The sequence below is a fragment of the Halichoerus grypus genome, chromosome 15 (genome assembly GCF_964656455.1).
Source record: "Halichoerus grypus chromosome 15, mHalGry1.hap1.1, whole genome shotgun sequence".
NCBI classification, from domain to species: Eukaryota; Metazoa; Chordata; class Mammalia; order Carnivora; family Phocidae; genus Halichoerus; species Halichoerus grypus.
Window position 1 is genome coordinate 12,867,325 of NC_135726.1, and position 19,455 is coordinate 12,886,779.

The following is a 19,455-nucleotide window of genomic DNA, read 5'->3' on the forward strand; positions in this document are numbered from 1 at the left end:
CGCCTCCAAACAGATGCCCAAGACTCCACTTGGGGCCCTGGGCCTGTGGGCCTCTTTCCTCCACAGCAGCCTGGGCCTCCCCACCTCAACCTCCCCACCTCCAGTGCCGTTCTGTGACACTTTAGCCGACTGGGCACCTGGCCCCTCCACAGCCAGCCTGCCTCCCTAAGGGAGAGGAACCTGGGAGAGGGGAGAGGGGAGAGAAGGAAGGAGCGGGGACCGGGCAGGGGCGGAGGGGAACAGCATTCAGGAGAAGCCCCGGGCACCACCGACCAGGGAGCAGCTGGGCCGGATCGCCTGAGCTGCGGCTGGCGGGCCCAGGGAGGCTCCCAGAGACGGGGGTGGGGGTGGGGGTGGGAGGGGAGGGCAGGGCCTGTGGAAGAGGAAGAGGAGGAGCAGAACAGGCAAGAAACATATAAAACAGGCTCCAAACCCAGTTCAAGACCTGCAGGCTCAAAGCTGGTGAGCTTTGTTAAAGAAGTCATTCCCATTTAAATGCTGCAATCCAAGATGAGTGTCTTTCCATCCCACGTGACTTAAACAAATATCCGAAAGCTTGCCTGTCTGCTGTCTCCTCGCTGTGCCTTGGCTCTGAGCGGCTGCGGGTCACCTGCCAGGCCACCTGCCTCTCGCGGGGGCCACAGGGGAGGGGGGCGCCATCACAAGATGCGGGGCGCCGACCTGTCGTTGGTGACGGTCCTCCGGAGCCGCACCCCGCGGCGGATGGCCACCAGCATGTCTTCGGCCGGGGGCTCGCCCGAGGCGGCAGGGGGCGGGCTGGGCGTCTCCTCGGTGGGGGCGGTGGCGGCGGCGGCGGCCAGGCCGGTGGGGAAAGGGAACTGGCCCTCGCCCAGGGCGTGGGCGCCCGCCACCAGCTCCCCGAGCTTCTCCACCAGGCTGTGCCGGTTGGCGGCCAGCTGCTGCTGCTGGTCGTCGTCGTCCGCCGCCAGCCCTGCGTAGCCGGCCGCCTCAGGGGCCGGGCTGGCCCAGGCCGTGTTGGGTAGGCTCAGCCTCTTCGGGGAGGCCTTGGCCAGGTCCTGTGCCAGGGGCGAGGCGGCCTCGTCGCTGTAGAAGACGCACTCCTCGCTGCCCGCCCGCGTGGGCCCCGCGTAGCCGGGGGAGTCGGGCACCGTGGGCGTCTTCACGGGCACGATGGGCGGCCGGATGGGGATGGGGCCGGCGCTGGAGAGCGCGCGGCGCACGGCGGGCTTGGTGGACGGCGTGCGGCGGATGGTGGCCACGCCGGGGGGCGCGCCCGAGGCGCTGGGCAGCCCCGCGGTGGAGGCCGGGCGCTTGGTCTGGATCAGGCGGCGGTAGTTCTGGGCGATGTTGCTGTTGCGGGGGATGGTGGAGGACTTGTCGAACTCGGCCGGGCCCTCGCCGTCCGCGTCCCCGTTCACCGAGTAGCAGTCGTAGTCGGAGCCTGGGGGCACGGGATGCAGTGGGCCGGGGCCGGGGCCGTGAAGGCCCGGTGACCCAGCCCCGGCCCCAGGGCCTACCTTGGGAGGGGATGGTGTCCTCGGAGCACGAGGGCGTGGTGGTCTGCGTGCTGTAGCCGCTGGAGTACTGCAGCGAGTCCCGGCTGCTCTTCTGGTGCTCCAGGCTCAGGCCGCGGGTCAGCACCATGGCCAGGTCACTGGCCGCGGGGGACACCTCCTCACCGTGCTGGGGGTGGTAAGACTGCAGGCTGAAGCCCGGCTCCCCGCCCCCCCCGCCCCCGAATTACAGGTCGCTCCCGCCAGGGGAACCCGGCCTGGCAGTGAAGATGGAGTCCTGGCTGGGCTGCCAGGGGAGCCGGCGCCTACCTTCGCTGCGATGGTGGCAGGGGACATGCGGGGTCGTGGCGCCTCCTCTCCGCTGGGGCCCAGGGTGCCCCCGCTGGCCAGGCCTGGCTCCGTGTCTCGTGGGTGCTCCGCTCGGTCCTTCCTCCGCTGTAGGCTGGTGCCCGAGGGCTGTTCGTGGGGACCCGCCTTGGCCCAGTCCTGCAGGGTGTGGCAGACGGGTCAGGGGGCCCTTGGCCCTGCCGCCCTCAGTGAAGGATCCCCTCACTATAGTTGAGGTTCAGGGTTTTCAGGCCCAGAAGGGGGCCTCAGGCTCATGATCATGACCAAGGGCAGAGCGTGGAGGGTGCCATGACCCCTCAGTCCCTCCAGGCCCAGGGGTAGGATGGCCATGTCCCAGGAGGGAAAGATGTGTGTTGGGAGTGGCTGCAGGCGTGCCCAGGAGGCTTTTCCTGTGGGGAGCGGGCACTGTGTGCACCCCCCTCTGGTTGACCCTGCACCCTCCCTGCGTCCCACTGCAAGTGGGGAGCACTGACCGAGGTGGGGGAGCTGCACTCGCTAACGGACTGGCAGGTTTCCGAGGCCTCTGAGGACGCAGAGCTGGAGGACTTCTGCCATGCAGAGGCGAGCAGGCGGGCGGACGGGGCGGGGAGGCCAGGAGGAGAGGAGAGAACAGACCCGGTCACAGCGCCGGCATGCAGCGGGGCGTTCCGGCTCGGCGCCCCACCCCGCCACCCCTGCGAGCGTCTGCGGCAGATCTCAGCACCCTGAGCGCACACTGCGGGCACCGACCGACCCCGCGGCCCGGCCCAAGAGCCAGAGGTGGTGAGAATTAACAACCGGACTCGCTGCCGATGGCCCAGATGTGGCGGGCCAGGGAAAGAGAGACACGAGGGAGGGCAGCGGGGTTGACGGTGTCCTTGTCATCTGAGAAGGGCTGGCCTGCAGGAGTCCAGAGTTCCATCCTGCACGCGCAGCGCTGAGCTGCCTGTCAGGTATTTACGCACAGCTGTGATGCAGGCAACCGCATTTACAGGTCTGGAGATGAGAGAGAAGACAAGGGTGGGGCCACCGATCCATGGCCACGAGACAGAGTGAGGTCACCTCGGCAGTGAGGGCAGTTAGAAGGTTCAAGGGCCCCAGGCACGCCCACGCTCCGTGGCTGGCAAGAAGAGGGTCCAGCAAAGGAGAGGAACAAGGAGCTGCCAGAGAAGTGGGAAGAAAACCACAAGCAGACGATGCCACAGAACTCAGAAGGACCTGCCCTGTGGAGGAGCCGGGCTGCCCGGGGTCCATCAGATGAGGACACGGAGGCATCCCTGGAGACCTTGAGAACTAGGTCACAGAATGGTGGGGGCAGAGGTCCACTTTTGAGTGGACCAAGCGTGCAGGGGAGACACCTGCTCTGGGCAGTCGTGGGGAGTAGGTGGCCTGGGAAGCCCCCAACTCACAAGAAGACACAAGAATGAAGACAAAGGCAGTCAGGGCAGACACAGGACCATGAGCGCTCCCTGAGGCACACGCTGAGTGCAGTACAGTGGTTGGGAGACTGGGCAAGGGCCAAGGTGGGGGGCTCGCCCTGTGATGGCCCGAATTAAGCCAGGGTACCTGCAAAAGGTCCGTTTTTAGTACCACGCCTGCCCTGTCAAACTCTCCATATTCTCCTTAATTTAGACCCCCAGATTTTTTTTACAGTTTATGATGAACCAAGATCACCAAAATAAAAAAGGAAACAAAGCACCACAGGTGAGGATTCAGATGATACAAGAAACAAATTTAGATTTTTACCAATATAATTGTTAAAGCAAAAAAACCCAATGGAAAAAGCATTTGGAACACTCAGTGGGAAAATTCAATGTCTATTCATGAACAAACACTTAAACTAGGGACAGAAAAAACTTCCTTAATCTGATAATAAAGAGTATCTACATAAATATCAATATATTTCCCTCAGAGGGTGGGAAAAAGATAAGGATGCCCACGATCACCATTTCTGCTTAGTACTGGGAGTCCTAGGAGGGCAGTAAGGCAAAAAAAAAAGTAGCAGAAAGCCACAAGATAGGAAAGGTAGAAAAAAGCAGTCCTTACTCATAAAAGACATGACTGTTGCATATGCAGAATACTCAGAAGAGTCTACAGTTATCAGAACTGATAAGTGATTTTAATAAAATTATTGCATGTAAGATCAATATACCAAAGAAAAAAATCAAATTTTTAAATATCAGCAGCCAACAAACAAAAACCCCCCTAAAAAGCCAATATAATTTAAAATAGCATCAATAGGGGCGCCTGGTTGGCTCAGTTGGTTGAATATCTGACTCCTGATTTTGGCTCAGGTCCTGCTCTCAGGGTCATGGGTCCAGCCCCACGTCAGGCCCCACACACAGCATGGAGTCTGCTTGTCCCTCTACCTCTGCTCCTCTCCCCGCTTGCTCTTTTTGCGCTCGCTCTCTCAAATAAATAAATAAAATCTTTAAAATAAATAAAATTGCATCAATAAACATTAAATACCCAGGAAAAAAAAATCCAGTGATAGATGTGCAAGATCTTTACATGCAAACTATAAAACATCACCGAGAGAAGGAAAAGCCAAAATGAATGGAGACATGAGCAATCCCCAGTCAAAACCGCGGGAGTTGCTGTTACTGTTTTTTTGATGGAAACTGACAAGCTAACGTTAAGGAATACAAGGAATTGCAAAGGGCCAGAAACAGACAAGGGGATATTGAATAACAAAGCTGGAAGACTTCTGTTACCACATTATCAAAGTTTTGTATAAAGTCACAATAATTAAAGTGGCCTGGTCTTGGTATGAGAACACAAATGAACCAGCAGACAGAATACAGACTCCAAAAACAGCTACAGGTATACACATAATACCTGATTTATGACAAAGGCAACACTATAGTGCAGTGGGGGGAAAAATGGCCTTTTCAATACACTGCCAATTAGATATCTGTATGGAAAAATGACCCCTACCTCATATCATATGTGCGCACACACACACACATGCACACACACAATCAATTCTTGATGAGCTGCAGATCTAAATGAAAAAGGTAGAAAAAGGCTTATCTCAGGACACAAAAAGCACAATTTAAAAAAATGAATAAATTGGACAAACTGGATATCCGTTAAAATTAAGAATTTTAGGTCATTAAAAGACTCCATTAAGAGAGTAAAAAAGGAATCCACAGAATCAGAGAAGATCTCAGATGAAGAAGTTGTATCCATAATATATAAGAAGTTCTAGGAATCAATAAGAAAAAAAAACAAACACCTAGTAGAAAAATGGGCAAAAATGTGAACGGGTCCTTCATAAAAGAGGACAGCCAAGTGGCCTTCAGAAGCATGAAATGGTATTCAACCTCATTCCTCGTCGGGGAAGTACAAATTAAAAATACAGGGCACTACCAGATGCACCCCCCCACCCCCCCCCGCCGGAATGGCTACAATGAAAAAGATGTAAAATACCAAGGGTTGGTGACGATGAGAAACAGCAATCCACCACTGGTACGGTATTTTTGCCAGAAATGTGTGACCTCGGTCTAACTATGGGAAGACCCCAGACACATCCAAACTGAGAAATGTTTTACAAAATACCTGACCAGTATCAAAAGTATCAAAGTCATGAAAGAAGAAGGACTGAAGGACGACTACATATTAGAGAAGCCGCAAGAGATAGAACAGGGTCCTGCACTCCTAGACCAGAGAAAACTGGCAGCATTTGAGAAAAGACCGTAGGTTAGTTAATAGTATCGTAGCTACGTAAGGGGTTAACATTAGGGGAGGCTTGGGAGGAGTAGGTGAGAACTCTGTACTCTTTTTGCAACTTTTCTACAAGTCTGAAATTATTTCAAAATACCAAGTTAGAAAAAAGCCTCAAAGGAAAGGTAAAATTGCTGTAACGTAGAGAAAAAGGAAACTGGAAGACAGACCTGAGTAAATGATCCAGAACATCATACAGAAAAGTGAGGAGAAGGAAAATCTGAGAATTAAGAGAAGGATACACAGAAGGATAAATGAGGTCTGGCAAGACACTGAATCGCAATCTCAGAAGAAGCGATAGCAAGAACGAAAGTAGGAATACAGAAATAATGGCTGAAAATTTCCAAAACATAAGAAAGACATGAATACAAAGATACAGGAATACAAACATATCAAGTGAGGCTAAATAAAAACAAATCTGCAACTAGACACAAACTGAAGAGCAAAGATCTTAAAAGTGACCAGGGAGCAAAGTAAGCTCATGATCTGACGGAGGACCTCTTAACCGACGATGGAAGCCAAAACACAGTGGAAAAATACCTTCAAAGTGTGCGAAGAGAACAACTGTCACCTCAGAATTGTGTCCCCGGCAAAACTTTCAAGAAAGACGACCAAATGAAGCATGTTTACAGATAAACAAAAACCAAGAATTTACTACTACAGATCTATTCTAAAAGAACTTCTAAAGGATATGCTATACTTCAGAAAGGAAGACTTGAGGTACGAGAAAAAATGATCAACAAAGAAATATGTAAGCATATGGAGAAATCTAGACAAATACTTTATGTACAAAAGGATAACGAAAGTAAGTAGAAAAATATCATTTGTGTTATTAAAAAATAGAGAATAACATATAATAGCTTATAAGTTGGGAGGAAGTGGGTGACTAAGTCAAAATATTTATTAGGATCCTTGAATTATTCAGGAGGTGAATGGTAAGGATGTATGGTAAAATTTCATGGTACCCTGTAAAAGAAAAGAAATAGAGTGTAACTTAGAATCTAGTGGGGGGGGAACAAATGGGAAAAAGAAAAACAAACAAATGGCAAGGGAAGAGACAAAAGAAGCACAGAAAAAGCAGAAGGAATAAACAGAAAAAAAAAAACCCAGGAGTCCAAATACGTCAGTAATCACAATAAATATAAGTGGACTAAAAATACTGAATAAAGGGGCGCCTGGGTGGCTCAGTTGGTTAAGCGACTGCCTTCAGCTCAGGTCATGATCCTGGAGTCCCAGGATCGAGTCCCACATCGGGCTCCCTGCTCAGCGGGGGGTCTGCTTCTCCCTCTGACCCTCTCCCCGCTCGTGCTCTCTCTCATTCTCTCTCTCTCAAATAAATAAATAAAATCTTTAAAAAAAAAAATACTGAATAAGGGGCGCCTGGGTGGCTCAGTTATTAAGTGTCTACCTTTGGCTTAGGTCATCAGCACGGAGTCTGCTTCTCCCTCTCTTACTCCCCCTGCTTGTGTTCCCTCTCTCACTGTCTCTCTGTCAAATAAATAAAATCTTTAAAAAAAATACTGATTAAAAGATAAAGATTGTCAAACTATTATATAAAAGAAAATCTAGGCATCTGCTACTTATAAGAGACTCATCTAAAACACAAAGATATAGTGAGTTTAAAAGCCAAGAGATGGGAAAGGATAATATAAATCTTGAACAGAATACAGCTGAGATAGCTGTAATAATATCAAACAAAAGAGACTTCAAGAAAGCATTATAAGGAGCAGAGGATCAACTACATCATGTTAGAAGATTCAATTCACTATGAAGAGTTGACATTTTAAACTTGTATGCACTTAACAGAAGAGTCTCAAAATATATACAGCAAACATGCATAAAACCATATGGGAGAAAATAACAGATCTAAAATTTTTCAGTTTTACATAGGTGAAGCAGACAGAAATGAATGGAAATGAGGTAGAGATGGTCAGTGCAGACAACTCTTTTGAGAAGTTCTGTTGTGAAGGATACTAGGTGGTTGGAGGATAACATGGTGGGGGAAGGGAGGGCTTTTAAAATGCATGATGCTGGAGCTTGTTTGTGTCCTGACGGGAATGAGCCGGCACGGGGAGAGAGACTGCAAGTGTAATGGGGACATCCTTGAGCAAAAATCCAGAACATAAAATACTGAGCCCAAATGGAGGCATTAGCCTAGATGGGGAGGAAGAGCAGACTGGATCCAAATGCAGTCACTCCTGACACCCTGAGGATAGCCCCCTGGGCAGGTGGCCTGACCTCCTTTTGTCTTCTACTGTGGTCCCCCCGTTTGCCCATCTCACTGAGGCTGCAAGATCTGAGCCTGCATCTGAGGAGATTCGTGGGCCAGTCTCTGGGTTCCGAGTGAGCTGGCCCAACTGTGTAGAAGCAGGAGGATGTCCTGGGGCTCCTGGGGATGCCTTCTAGGGTCACCACCCCATCACGGTAAGCCTATGCAGGGGGAGGGTCCCCAGGGATCAGAGCTGCGCAGCAGCCCCCTCGGGGCTCCCGTGGCTGGAAGAAGGCGGTCGGTAAGGAGTCAGGAAATGGTGAGCAAGTGGGGCACAAGACCCCCCCGCTGACACCGCTGTGGCGGATGCCCGCTGCTCTAACCCTGGTCCTGAGCCAGGTGGGCCCCGGTGAGGCCAGGTGCCACAGCTGCAGGCCCTGCAGACGCCTCCTCACCTGGCTGGTGATGTCGGAAGGCATGGGTGAGGGGGGCTTGGAGTAAGTGGCGTCCTGGGAGACGAAGCCAGAGTCGTGGGAGGAGACACTGGAGAGGCGGGCGGCGGCTGGCTGTGCCAGGCTGCGGTAGCGACAGGTGGAACCGGGTGAGTATGTGTGGGCACCCCCGGGCCACGGGGCTCCGCTGCCCTTGGCGCTGCTACTGCTGCTGGGGGCGCTGGGGGGGTGGGGGGGGCAGCAGCCGGACAGGGAGACACAGGGTGCGCGTGGAGGGGTGACAGACAAGGGTGGAGGGCAGAGGTGAGGGGCAAAGGAAAGAAAAGACAAAGTCAGACTACAAGTCCTGAGACTCGGGTGCCACAGAAGAGGTGGGTTCTCGGATGGGGGGGGTCGGGAGGAGGCGGGCCCAGGCAGGGGACAGCACCCAAGAGCCGTGTTCCAGGGCATGCCCAGGGCCAAGCAGTCACTTTGCTTCCTACTTTGCCATTAAGCACAGTAGACCTTAGGCTGGTGATGGGGAAACTGAGTCACTAAGCATCAAACCTTGTCCCATTGGGGCTAGAACCCAACTCTGGACTGCCTCCTCAAAGTCAGATCTTTGCCATCAAATCCTAACTGGATATCTAGGGTGCGGTGATGGTCTGTGTGCGTCCTGGACCCACCATTGTCCTCATCGCCTCCATCCCCTTGAGTGTGTCCAGCCCTCCGTAGCTCACATCCTCTGTGTAACCATTTCACTCTCGGGCAATGAAGGCTGCTTTCTTTCTGACTGTGATCCTGAAGCTACTGAGCCCCCACCCTGGGTCATGGGTGTCCTCTGCCATCAACCCTCCCTGCTGTGACGGACCCCTACCTGGGGTCTAACAGACCCAGGCCCTCCTCCCTCGACAGGAGCTGCTGATGGCCCTGCGCGGCTTACCTCCCGTGCCCAGGTGCCCAGCCAGAGGTGGCTCTGGGGAAGGGGAGCCTGGAACAGAGGGGCCTCCCCCACCAGTAACTCATCTGTGCTCATTGCCCTCCCCGCTGAGGAACCTTGAATCTTAAATGTCTCCTCCAAACGCTGTCTTAGTGCCAGCCCCGGACGCGTCCCTGGTCCTGAGCCTGCACCGTGAATGAAGGAGACTTCAGGGGCCAGCATGGGCCCCGGTTCAGGCTGAGGCATTGGCCGGGAACCAGCACTCAGGAACCAGCCAGGCTGGAGCATCCCTTACCTTGGGGCCTCAGCACACCTTCCCAGAAGCGTCTGTGCCCACCCTTGATCTTAGATTCTTACTATCCCTCCACCCGCGTCGACTCTGCTGGGCTGGGCAGAGCCCAGTTGTGAAATGCCGGGACCCTGTGCCTCAGTTTCCCCTTCTGTGAAATGGAGACAACACCATACCTGATACGGTGGTGTTAGGATTCAGTGAAGAAAATGCATAAAGCATGTAGCACGGCCCCTGGCGCACAGTGATTGCTCCATCAACGAAACCGCCCTGCCCCCCGCCCCCCCAACGCCTGCGCAGGCAGCGGGCTCGAGATGGGGCTACACTTGTCCTCTATGCTTGCAGGCCAATTCCTCTGTGACGCACTTGGGGGACTTCTGGGGCCCGGAAGCAGATCTCGATGCAGCTTTGCTGGGAGCTCACCCCTCCCCTCCCTGGGGGCCCCTGCCCCTCCCTGCCCCCCGTCAACCCCGCACTGACCTGCACATGCTGGACTTCCGTGAGCCGGAGCCGCTGGGTGAAGACGGGGGGGTCTGGTAGGACCAGCTATAGTCTGAGCCCTTCAGGTCTTTGATCACCTGGACAGGGACAGAGATGGGAATCACCGGAGGCAGTCTTCCTCTGCAGAGAGCCTTAGTGTTGTCTGGGGGTCCCCAGAGAGGTCTAGTAGGGACAGAGGCCCCCCCACTCTCTTCCCTATTGAGAGCCAAGCCCTGGCAGGAGACCCTCCAGGGGAGTCTGAAAGCAGGGCTGCCAGGGGAGGGGGGCATGGGAGAACCAGGGGTCCCTGGGGACTCACTGTCACTGGCAGAGGAGGCGAGAGTGACCATGAGGGACACCATGGGGTTCAAATCCTGGCTCTGCTGTGCCCTTTGGGCAAGTTCCTGGAACCTCACCTGGTTTCTCCCGTGAAGAGCAGCCCATGACTCCTGTCTTGCAGGGGCCATGGGGCGGGGGGGTTCAACAGGGTGGCCGTGGAAAGTGCTGGGCAGAGTGCCGGGCGCACAGCGGGCACCGGACCAGAGCAACGCCATGGGCCTGTCACGTAGGACCGACCCTCGTGCAGTGGGAGCACAGTGGTGCACCGAGCGGGTGGCAAGTGTGGGCAGGTGTCTGTGTGCCTGGGTCTAGGGGAGGGGACAGGTTCTGGGCATGGATGACAGGCAGGCGTCACCAGGTCTGGCTTGTTCAGGGGGAGCCTGAGGGCAGACACGGGGCCCAACCCCATGGGGACCCCCCCCCCCATCTGCTCTCAGACTCAGGCCCTCACTGGGTCCTGTGCACACCACCCCTCCCCCGGGAAGGTGCTCCTGGATGTCCCACGGCACGTGTTGGGACATGTCTGGTCCTCTGTCCTGTTTTTTCCTCTACTGTCCCCCAACCAATGGCAGGCTATCCCCTCCCCTGTCCCCTAGCCCCAGGACGGCCGCACCTGCTCACTGGCGGGGGGCAGCTTGTGGGGTTCCGCCGTCAGCACCACCAGGTCGTCGATGATGCCCTGCAGGTGGGTGATCTCTCCCAGCATGGTCAGCTCGCCGTTCTGGGGAAGCAGCGGGTCAGACCCACCGGTCCTGCCCCGGCCCCCCCACTCTGGAGGAACAGGCCTCCCCTGCTTCTCCCCTCTCCCCCAACACTGCTCGGGTCTGATTGAGGCTGGAACTGGACACCCTGGGGCCAGTGTGACCATCTGTCCAGACCAAATTAGTGCACCATGAGCTATGAGACCTGTCTTTGGGATGTGAGCACGCAGCTCTGAAGGCACCCAGCCAGGTAGCACTGAGAAGCGGCCTTTCTCGGGGGTTGAGGGGTCGACCCTGGGCCCTGTCCAACCTGCTGGGGCTTCTGAGTCACCCCGAAAAACTCCCACTGGTGGCTCCCAAATCCTGATTCTTGGGATTTCCTCAAATTCACAGAGACCCTCCAACTAGCCCAACGGCGGGGGATGCCGAGAACACCCCTCTGGCTCCGAGGGACCCACCACCACGGGCTGCAGGAACGTGATGAAGGTGCAGAAGCGCCCGCGCTCCTCGATCAGGGCCCGGCGCACTGCCTGCTTCTCCGTCTCCTCCAGCAGCAGGTACATGTCGTTGACGTCCTGCAGGGCGCTGTCCAGCTGAGGCTGTAGGTCTCCTTTCCCTGGAGGGGTTGGGAGGAGAGGCCGCGCTGGGGACGCCGGCCCGGCTCGCTGTGTGCATGGCTCAGGCCCCGTGGTGCTGTCCCTGCCGTGGGGCTGGGCACTGCCATGGGGGCCCGGGGACCGGGGAGGGCAGCCAGGACTCTGGGGCTTGTGCCAGGGCTGGTCCCAGAGCAGGCAGAGAGCACAGACAGACACACACACACAGGAAAGACACCAAGCTGCAAAGCCACCCCGGACCTGGAGTGGGCAGAGCCCACCGGGAGCCACCCTGGGAGCAGGTGTGCTCAGGTGAGTCCAGCAGAGGCCGCCACGGCTGAGACTTCCACCCCCCAGGGTACCCTCACTGCCCGTGGGCCAGCACCCACTCACCTCGCAGGGCACAGGGAGAGGGTGGAAGCCCGACAAAGTAGAGCCTGGGGGCTCAGCGGAGGGGTGTGGGGGTCAGGAGAGCTAGGGGCTGGGCCCCGGGGGAAGGGAAGGGGGTGGTCTCAGCGTGGGCTCCCACTCAGCTCAGGGAGTGATGCACAAGGACAGCAACAGCGACACAAAGAAGCAGCGAGAGAGACAGAGAGAGGCAAGAGGATGATGTAGAGATGGTGAGACAGGATGTGAGAAGGCGACAGGTAACTGGGCGGGCCTGGTGGGAGCGGGACAGCCAGGGCCTGTGCCCCCCACCCCGCCCGCTCCAACCCCTCTTGGCCTGGCAGACTGACCCAGCAGTGGCCTGGGACTCATCCCTGGCCAGGGGCCCCCAGGGCCCCAGGAGGACTGTGCCCCGGGCCCCTCCCTCGCTGGACCGACCGCCTTCCTTGCTCCTCCTTGGCCTGGAGAGGCTCCTTCCAATGGCCCTGAGCTGGGGGAGACAGACAAATGGGACAAGGACGGGAGGAGCAGCTGGAGGGACGGACATTTGACTTACCAAGTAGCTCTACAGGAAGGATGTGGGAGGAGGAGAGAAGGAGAGACAGAGAAAGAAAGAATGTGTGAAAGACAGCCGGATGGAAAGAGCCACTCCTGGGGCAGGGGTGTGGGTGCCTGGGCCTGTTGGGCCTCCTGCTGCCTCCCTGAGAGGGGAGGGCCTGGGCCAGGTCTGGGGTACAGGGAGGCTCCCTCTGTCCCACCCAGCAGGTTGGAGGGTCCTGTATCCAGGATAAGGCCCCTCCAGCCCGGATGACGCCCTGGGGCACCCCTAGGATGTGGAGCACACGGAGTGGGGCCCCGTGGGGCTACGCTTCCATGGGCCACTGTGGGCTCTACCTTTGCGTGCTTTTTTCTGCAGCTTCAGTGTGTCTGAAGACTTTTTCTTGATCTCATGCCGGGCTCGTTTGTACTCTGTGCACGGGGTGAGAGAGGAGTGCTATGATGGGGGAGCTCTGCACAATGAGGACAGGAAGCCCCGGCCCGAGCTCAGGGCCTACCTTTTGCGTGGTCCTTGTCCAGCTGGTTGGCCGACTTCTTCCAGTCCTCGATGCGCTCCTGCAGCGGGTTGATGAGGCTCTCCAGCAGGGCGCTGCGGGCGGGGCGGGAGGGTCAGGGCCACCAGCGGGGTCTCCCTGCGTCACCCGCACCCGCCGCCCGCCTGGCCGCGGCCCCCACTCACTTGGTGAACTGCCGCAGCTTGGTCTCGATGCTGCGGTGGCGCATGCACATGCGCGTGAGCGCCGAGCCAATGTCCCGTGTGGCCCCTGGCGAGGCAAGCGCGCAGCGTGGGAAGGGGCCCCGACGGGCAGTCCCAGCCTCGGCCACGAGGGGGCGCGCCGGGCCGCCAAGGCCGCCGCTCGCAGCCCGCGCCCCGCCCCCAGCATTGCGGGATCCCGCGATCCGTGCTGGGCGGGGGGCGGGGGCGGGGGGGGGGGTGGTGGATTTGATCTGTTCTCAGTATTTGCGGTGACTCTCCTCTGTGCTGGACCAAGGCCCTGCGCATCCCGGCCGTGCCCGCCCGCTGCAGCTGCGGGTGTTCTGGTGGTCAGGCCAGCGCGAGAGACTGTCCAAAGGGCCGGCCCAAATCCCCTCCAGCCCTGGCGGGAAGCCCCTCCAGGTGCCCCAAGGCAGGCGTGAGTGCGAGCAAGCGCCCGCTACCTTGTTCTCAGGGGCCCCAGTTCTTGCTACTTGAACTAGAAGGCGGAGGAGACGCCAAGGCCAACAGGGGCGTGCCTGCCCCTGCGTGCTCTCAGACTGGCCGAGGAGAGGGGGTGAGAGGCAGCTGCAGGGAAGGCTGAACAGCTGTGGCTGAGGGATGGAGCTGGCCGCCCACAGCGAGAACGGAAAGCCCGCCATAACATCCCTGTCACCGTTCACCCGCTCCTGCTTGCATGCCACCAGTGAGAAGAGGCTCACTCGACGACCAGCCGATTCCATTAGGGAACAGAATTCAGTGTCCCAACTGCGCCCAGTGTCCTCTCCCTGGCTCACACTCCGCTCACCCTGTCCAGCCTCCAAGCCCCACCTGGGGCGTACCCAACCTCCAGCCACGCCCCCTCCCCACCTCGGGTGTTGGTGGCCATGTCTGCCACTTTCTGGAAGGCGTCCAAGAAGGCCACAGCAGCCAGCACAGTGGTCCTGGGGAGATGGACAGTGGGACGCTCTGTGGGTGAGGTGTCCTCTCCGCTGCCCGCCCCCTCCCCAGCTGGGGCACCCTCAGCAGCCTCACCTCAGCTGGGAATGCAGCTTCGTGGCCTTGGAGTTGAAGTCCTCCCAGATGGGGTAGGAGCTCTGCCGAGGAGATGGAGAGGTAATGAGATTCTGGAGGCTGGAAGACTCCACCTGGGCTGGGCTCCCCACATGCCTCCGTCCAGATTCTGGGCAGTTTCTCAGGGACTGGCCCTGCCCCGATGGAGAGGGAGGCTCCTGGGCCTTCTGGGACGACCGAGGACCAAGGACAGAGCCATGGGGATTGAACAAGGCCTGGCCCTGGGAACAGGTGCCTTTGCTCATCCCTCCCTCCCTGACAGTCAGGAAGTCTAGACAACTGTCTACGGTGGCACCGTTTTGGCCCACATCCTCCCTCAGAGGGGATGGAAACAGTAAATGGCAGGGCTCAGGCAGGCCAGGTCTTGAACTGAGGCCTCTGGGGGACCCCACCCTGGGCCCCGGAAGCTGTGACCGGCCTGGACACCCATCCATCCCAGGCCAGCAGCAGTGGCTCCCAGGCCTGGGGAGGCTGTGACTGCCGCAGGGCCCAGCCAGCCTGTCCGGGACAGCCAGGCTTCAGGCTCAATGGGGCCTTGTGCGGCCAACAGAGCCACCTTTCTCCACCCCCAGTTCCCCTCCCCTCCTGGGGACACAGTGTGGCCTTTATCCCAGCCTGGCCCAAAGCTCTGAGTTGGGAGGGGGTTTCCCGGTGGGGAGGCTTAGCTCCTGGCGACCAAGCTGTCCAGTCTGATCAAGGGGCTTTTCTGGCTAATGCGCCCTCCCATGGCGGATGGGTCCTGGAGAAACCTCAGCCCTGGCCTGAGAGCCCCGTGGAGGCCTGGATGCTTGAAGGGGAGCCCAAGGCCAGCAAAGCCCCAGCGCGAAAGGGCTTCTAACCCTCCCTTCCACGTAGGCTGGGGTGCTCGGTGCTAGGCAAACAGGGAAGGCAGAGACCCCAGCCCTCATGGCTTCAGAAGGAAGCTCTGCCAGACTGGAACCCAGGGGCAGGTTCGAGATGGCCTCTCTGGCTGAGGACAGCCTGCAGGGGTGGAAAGGAGACAGGACAGCTTCTGACAGCCGTAGAAACTCCCTCTCCTCCCAGCCCAGCCAGTGCCCAGGGAAAGCAAATATTTGAGAAGTCCACACAGGCTGGAGCGGGATGGGGGAGGCTGTGGGTGGGCTGTCTCCATGTGTGCACAGTTCAGGGTAAAGGAGCCTGGTACGTTGTCCCTGGCAATCCCAAGGAGCTGACCCTCACCCTGGCACCCCCAAGAGTCTTCTGAAAGATGGCATGCTCACATCACCTCCACATCCCAGCCCTGAAGCCTTGCTAAGACCTCCAGGGAGAAGAGCCACTGCTGAGGAGGCAGGGGACGAGGGGCAGGTGTCCTGACCCCCAGGACACCTTCTCAGCCCCTCTGCAGCCTCTGGGCAGTCTCAGAACACAAGGAATTAGGAGAAGCTGGGGACAGATCAGTTCCTACCCCACGAAAGGACTTAGGCTGAGGCCCATCTCCCTAGCCTCCAGCCAGCCAGGCTCACTCCATTCCAGACCTTCACCTCCTCAGCTTTCCCAGTGGGGAGGGGACAAGGCACAGCATGGGGGGAGGCCTGGCCCAGTTCCTCCTCAGCAGGGAGACCTGAGCACCTTGGTCTCTAAGGGCCAGGGCTTCACCCTCACCGGTAGGTAATTCACAGAACCCGGAGATGAAGAGGTGGGGGGGGCGGAGCGGCCAGTATCCCAGGGGAGGGTCTTCAGGGTTCACCTGGGCCCATGCCCTCACCCTGGCTATGCCCTGGCTGTGAGGCTCTAGGACTCTAGGTGGCAGTGACCGCTGCTGGCCAAGCGCTTGTTGCGCTGTGTGAGCTTGTTGTCGGGTCCTTAGCACAGCCCCGTGAAATAAATACGACTATCACCCCCATTCTACAGGTCAGGAAACTGAGGCTCAGAGAGATTAACTGACTTGCTCAAGGCCTCCACACGGCAGGGGCAAGATCTGATCCCACGACTGGTCACTACACCTGCCTCCAGGGTAGAGAGAGGGGGTCATCGGGCAGCAAGGGGAGGAGGGGGTAGGAACTGCAGGGATGGGAGAAACACCCACTCTGTCCCCAGGGCTTGTCACTAGAGGTGCTCGGGACTCCTGGCCCTCGGAGACGGTCTCTGATCTGGCGGGGGTTGTAGTCCTGGCTGTGATCCCAGAGAGGGGGCTTTCTGGGTGACCCTGGGCCAGGGTTCCACTCTGGGCCTCAGCTTCCTCATCTGTCAAATCGGGCTGGGAACTGCACTTACATCACTGGGTCCGTGGGGAGACTTGAGGAGGCCCTGCAGGGGAAGTACTTAGCACCGTGCCCAGTGCACAGTAAGTGCTCAGTTAATGCTGGCTAAAAAAAAAAAAGGGACTCGGGATCCCTGCCTCTCTGCTGGAAGCCCCTCCCACCCAGCAGGGCCCAAGTCTGGGCTATACTCCCCACTCTTGGGAGGACAGGCAAAATTTATGGGCCCATTTCCTGGATGGGCCAGTGCTGAGGGGAGGCCCCCTTCACTCCATTGAAGGTGCTTCGCCCTGTCCTGCCATCTTGGGCAAGCCTCTGCCCCTCTGAGCTTCAGTGGGCAGCCTGGCACCCACCCAGTGGGCATCTGAGCTAAGTGAGGCACAGAGGCAGGGAAAGCTCCTGAGTGCCTGGCCCGAACCCTGACCTGGCGCCCTCCTCCCGACCCTCCAGCCTCCAGGTGCAGCTCGGGGCCTCCAGCCTCCAGGTGCAACTCGGGGCCTCCAGCCTCCAGGTGCAGCTCGGGGCCTCCAGCCTCCAGGTGCAGCTCGGTCCTGGGGGGTGTTGTGGGTCTTGTGGACGTGCTGTGGACAGGCTTCATGGGGCAGGCTCAGTCTCCTCAGTTCAGCCCCCTTCCTCTATGGAAGCCCTGCTGCTTCTGTGGCTCAGATCACCGAGGGAAACAGCCAGAAGCTGCTCCCCAAATCCAGGTGATCAACCTCCAGGTGGCCCAGTCCCCTGCTCTGTCCCTGGCCTGAACACATGCATATGTCCTAGGTACTTAGGATCGCCCCAGGTGAAACCTCCACATGTCAGAAAATCCAGCCTGAATATCTCCCTTTTCCTTCTTTCTGATCTCAGAGTTCCATGCAAATTGCCTGAGGAGAGAGGGACAGTCCTGTCCCTCTCCTCTGAGCAGAGAGGCTGCCAGCGGGAGGAGGGTGGCGGAAGGTCCCATTCTCTGCCAGCACTGCGAGTAGCTGGGGGCGGGTGGTCTGGGCTGCCTGGTCCCAGGAAGGGATCCCAGTGCCAGGGCTGTGATGTCCACAGGACAGGAGGGCCTGCTGAGGGCAGAGAGAGGCCAGGACTTCTGAGGGCTGCCAGAGGGGCCCCGAGGGAGAGTTGCAAGGGATGGAGGTCTCAGGGGAGCACCCTATGGGGGGGGCATCTATATGCTGCTCACCCTGTAGTCCTAGGTGGGGATTGCCTCAGGCCTTTTGCAGGGGCAGGGATCCGGCCGCTGCCCCTAGGGCTGTTCCCCTGGCAGCACCGGGAGCCTCCGGAAGGGCCTGCCTGGGCACTGTGGGGCCAGCAGCACTGGTGTGTGGTATTTCCTCCTGGGCCTGTGATGTCACCGTGGAATTCTGTGTTGTATACTTGGGGGTGTGCGATAGGGTGGGGGCTCTCTGGAGTTCATGTGGAGAGCCCAGTTCTTTCCCCTGCCCTGCAGTCCTGCCTCAGAGGAGCGCGGTAGGAGCGCGGTGCCCGGCCCCGTCCTGTCACTGGAGCTGGAACTCCTCCCTGCCTCGTCAGCCTGCGCCCGCCCTGCCAAGCCCTGGCCTCTCTGGGGAGAGGCTCTCCCTTGCTCCCCAGATGAACAGAGAGGGATGAGGTCAGGGACAGAGTTGGACAGTCTCCTTAATGACCTTGACCATTCCCAGGCCTCAGTTTCCCCAACTAGTGAGTCAGTGGTGGGCCAAGAGCTGGTGGCTTGCTCCCCACCGCCTTGGCCAATCAAGGGGGGGAGGGGCTGGGGGTTGGTGCTGAAGGCCTGGGGTGCTAGTAGGTTCCCCCTTGGGGCTGCTCCAGAAACCCCAACCCTCTCCCTTCCTCCCTCCAAGGTGAGGACAGAGGGACAGTCAGCCTAGAGGCCTTGGAGTCCTGCAGCTTCCTAGGGCCTGTTTCAGGGGACCTGGACAGGGGTGGGGGTGGGGGGGTGCAGCAGTCGCAGGGTCGAGGCCTCGCAGGGTCGAGCACAGAGGCCAAGGCCGGCGGGGAAGGAGTTAATGCTTCTCCGCTTTATTATTTTTCCCTGCTTTGGCGGTGACAGCATTGTCTGGGCTCCAGGGCCGTTGGGGGCGGGGGGGTGGGTGCTAGTTGGGGGGCCCAGGGTGCACGGTGGTGGTAGGGGGCGGAGGCCGGCGAGACCCGGGACCCATCAAATTTAGGGTCGTGGAGCTGACACCGGAGCCAAACCCCATTCATGATTTGGGGGTCGGGGGCGCAGGGAGCCCGCGTGTGAGCAGGTCGGGACCCCACGGGGGGCGCTACGACCTGCCGACCCCGGGCCTTTAAAGACCCCGGGCGCCGCACGGACACCCCGACACACGAACACCCACACCCCCTCAGACGGGCACCCCGCGACCCAGGCAACACAGCAGACGCAGGCCGGACGCGTTCAGACAAGGACACACACACAGCGCGGCGCGCGCACACAGCGGGGCCCCAATGCCCGCCGCCACTCGTCCCCAGAGGGGACCCGCACCCGCGCGCCCGCCGGGCAGCCGGCCCCGCCGCACCCCGTTACCTTCATGTCGTTGACGATGGCCTGGAAGAGCCCGCCCAAGGCGCCGCACTCCTTTTCCGCCGTCTCCATGCTCGGGCCGGGCCGGGCGGCGGCGGCGACGGCGGGCGCGGGCAGGGGCGCGGGACGCCGGCAGCCGAGGGAGCCGGGCGCGGCGGGCGCTCGCTCCGAGGCCGGGCCGGGCCTCCGCCTCCGGGCGGCGCTCAGCGGCCGGCCTCACGGCGCTCGGGGGTGGCGGGCCGCGGCGGGGCGGCGCGGGCCATGGCGCGGCGGGCGGGCGGGCGGCGCGGGGGGCGCGGCGCGGGCAGCTGGCGGCGCGGCCTCGGCGCGGGGACTGGAGCGGCGGCGGTAATCCGAGCCGCCGCGGCTCGGGCGTCACGTGGGTGCGGCGGAGGGAGGACCGCGGCGGGGGTGGGGGGCGGGGGCTTGTAGGGAAGGCCGGCCGGGCGCAGGCCCATTCAGCGCCGGAGC

General features: G+C 59.1%; 1 protein-coding gene across 3 annotated transcripts; it reads right to left on the reverse strand.

Annotated features, from left to right (window-relative positions):
* Positions 1-354: 354 nt before the first annotated feature.
* On the reverse strand, positions 355-19,193 carry MTSS2 (MTSS I-BAR domain containing 2). 3 transcript variants are annotated; one of them, XM_036088051.2, is made up of 14 exons: positions 18,988-19,193; positions 14,206-14,267; positions 14,041-14,114; positions 13,156-13,240; positions 12,974-13,065; positions 12,813-12,887; positions 11,397-11,554; positions 10,851-10,958; positions 9,899-9,996; positions 8,214-8,334; positions 2,318-2,392; positions 1,806-1,982; positions 1,500-1,665; positions 355-1,423 (listed from the first exon to the last, which is right to left on the reverse strand). In XM_036088051.2, exons 1-14 carry the CDS (start codon positions 19,054-19,056, stop codon positions 660-662), a joined length of 2,124 nt encoding a protein of 707 aa, XP_035943944.1. In that variant the 5' UTR covers positions 19,057-19,193; the 3' UTR covers positions 355-659. The 3 variants fall into 3 exon arrangements, with proteins under 3 accessions (XP_035943944.1, XP_035943942.1, XP_035943945.1); XM_036088049.2 differs by having other exon boundaries at positions 8,214-8,430; positions 18,988-19,192; XM_036088052.2 differs by lacking the exons at positions 12,974-13,065; positions 13,156-13,240; positions 14,041-14,114; positions 14,206-14,267; positions 18,988-19,193 and adding an exon at positions 12,269-12,408 and having other exon boundaries at positions 8,214-8,430; positions 12,813-12,886.
* Between the last annotated feature and the right edge of the window lie 262 nt (positions 19,194-19,455).

Excerpts from the sequence above, each read along its gene's own strand:
- MTSS2 (XM_036088049.2), bottom strand. The coding sequence starts at position 19,056 with ATGGAGACGGCGGAAAAGGAGTGCGGCGCCTTGGGCGGGCTCTTCCAG. Across the intron at positions 14,268-18,987 it reads CCATCGTCAACGACATGAAG|AGCTCCTACCCCATCTGGGA; the intron begins GTAACGGGGTGC and ends TCTCCTCGGCAG. Across the intron at positions 1,666-1,805 it reads CTGCCACCATCGCAGCGAAG|CACGGTGAGGAGGTGTCCCC; the intron begins GTAGGCGCCGGC and ends TACCACCCCCAG.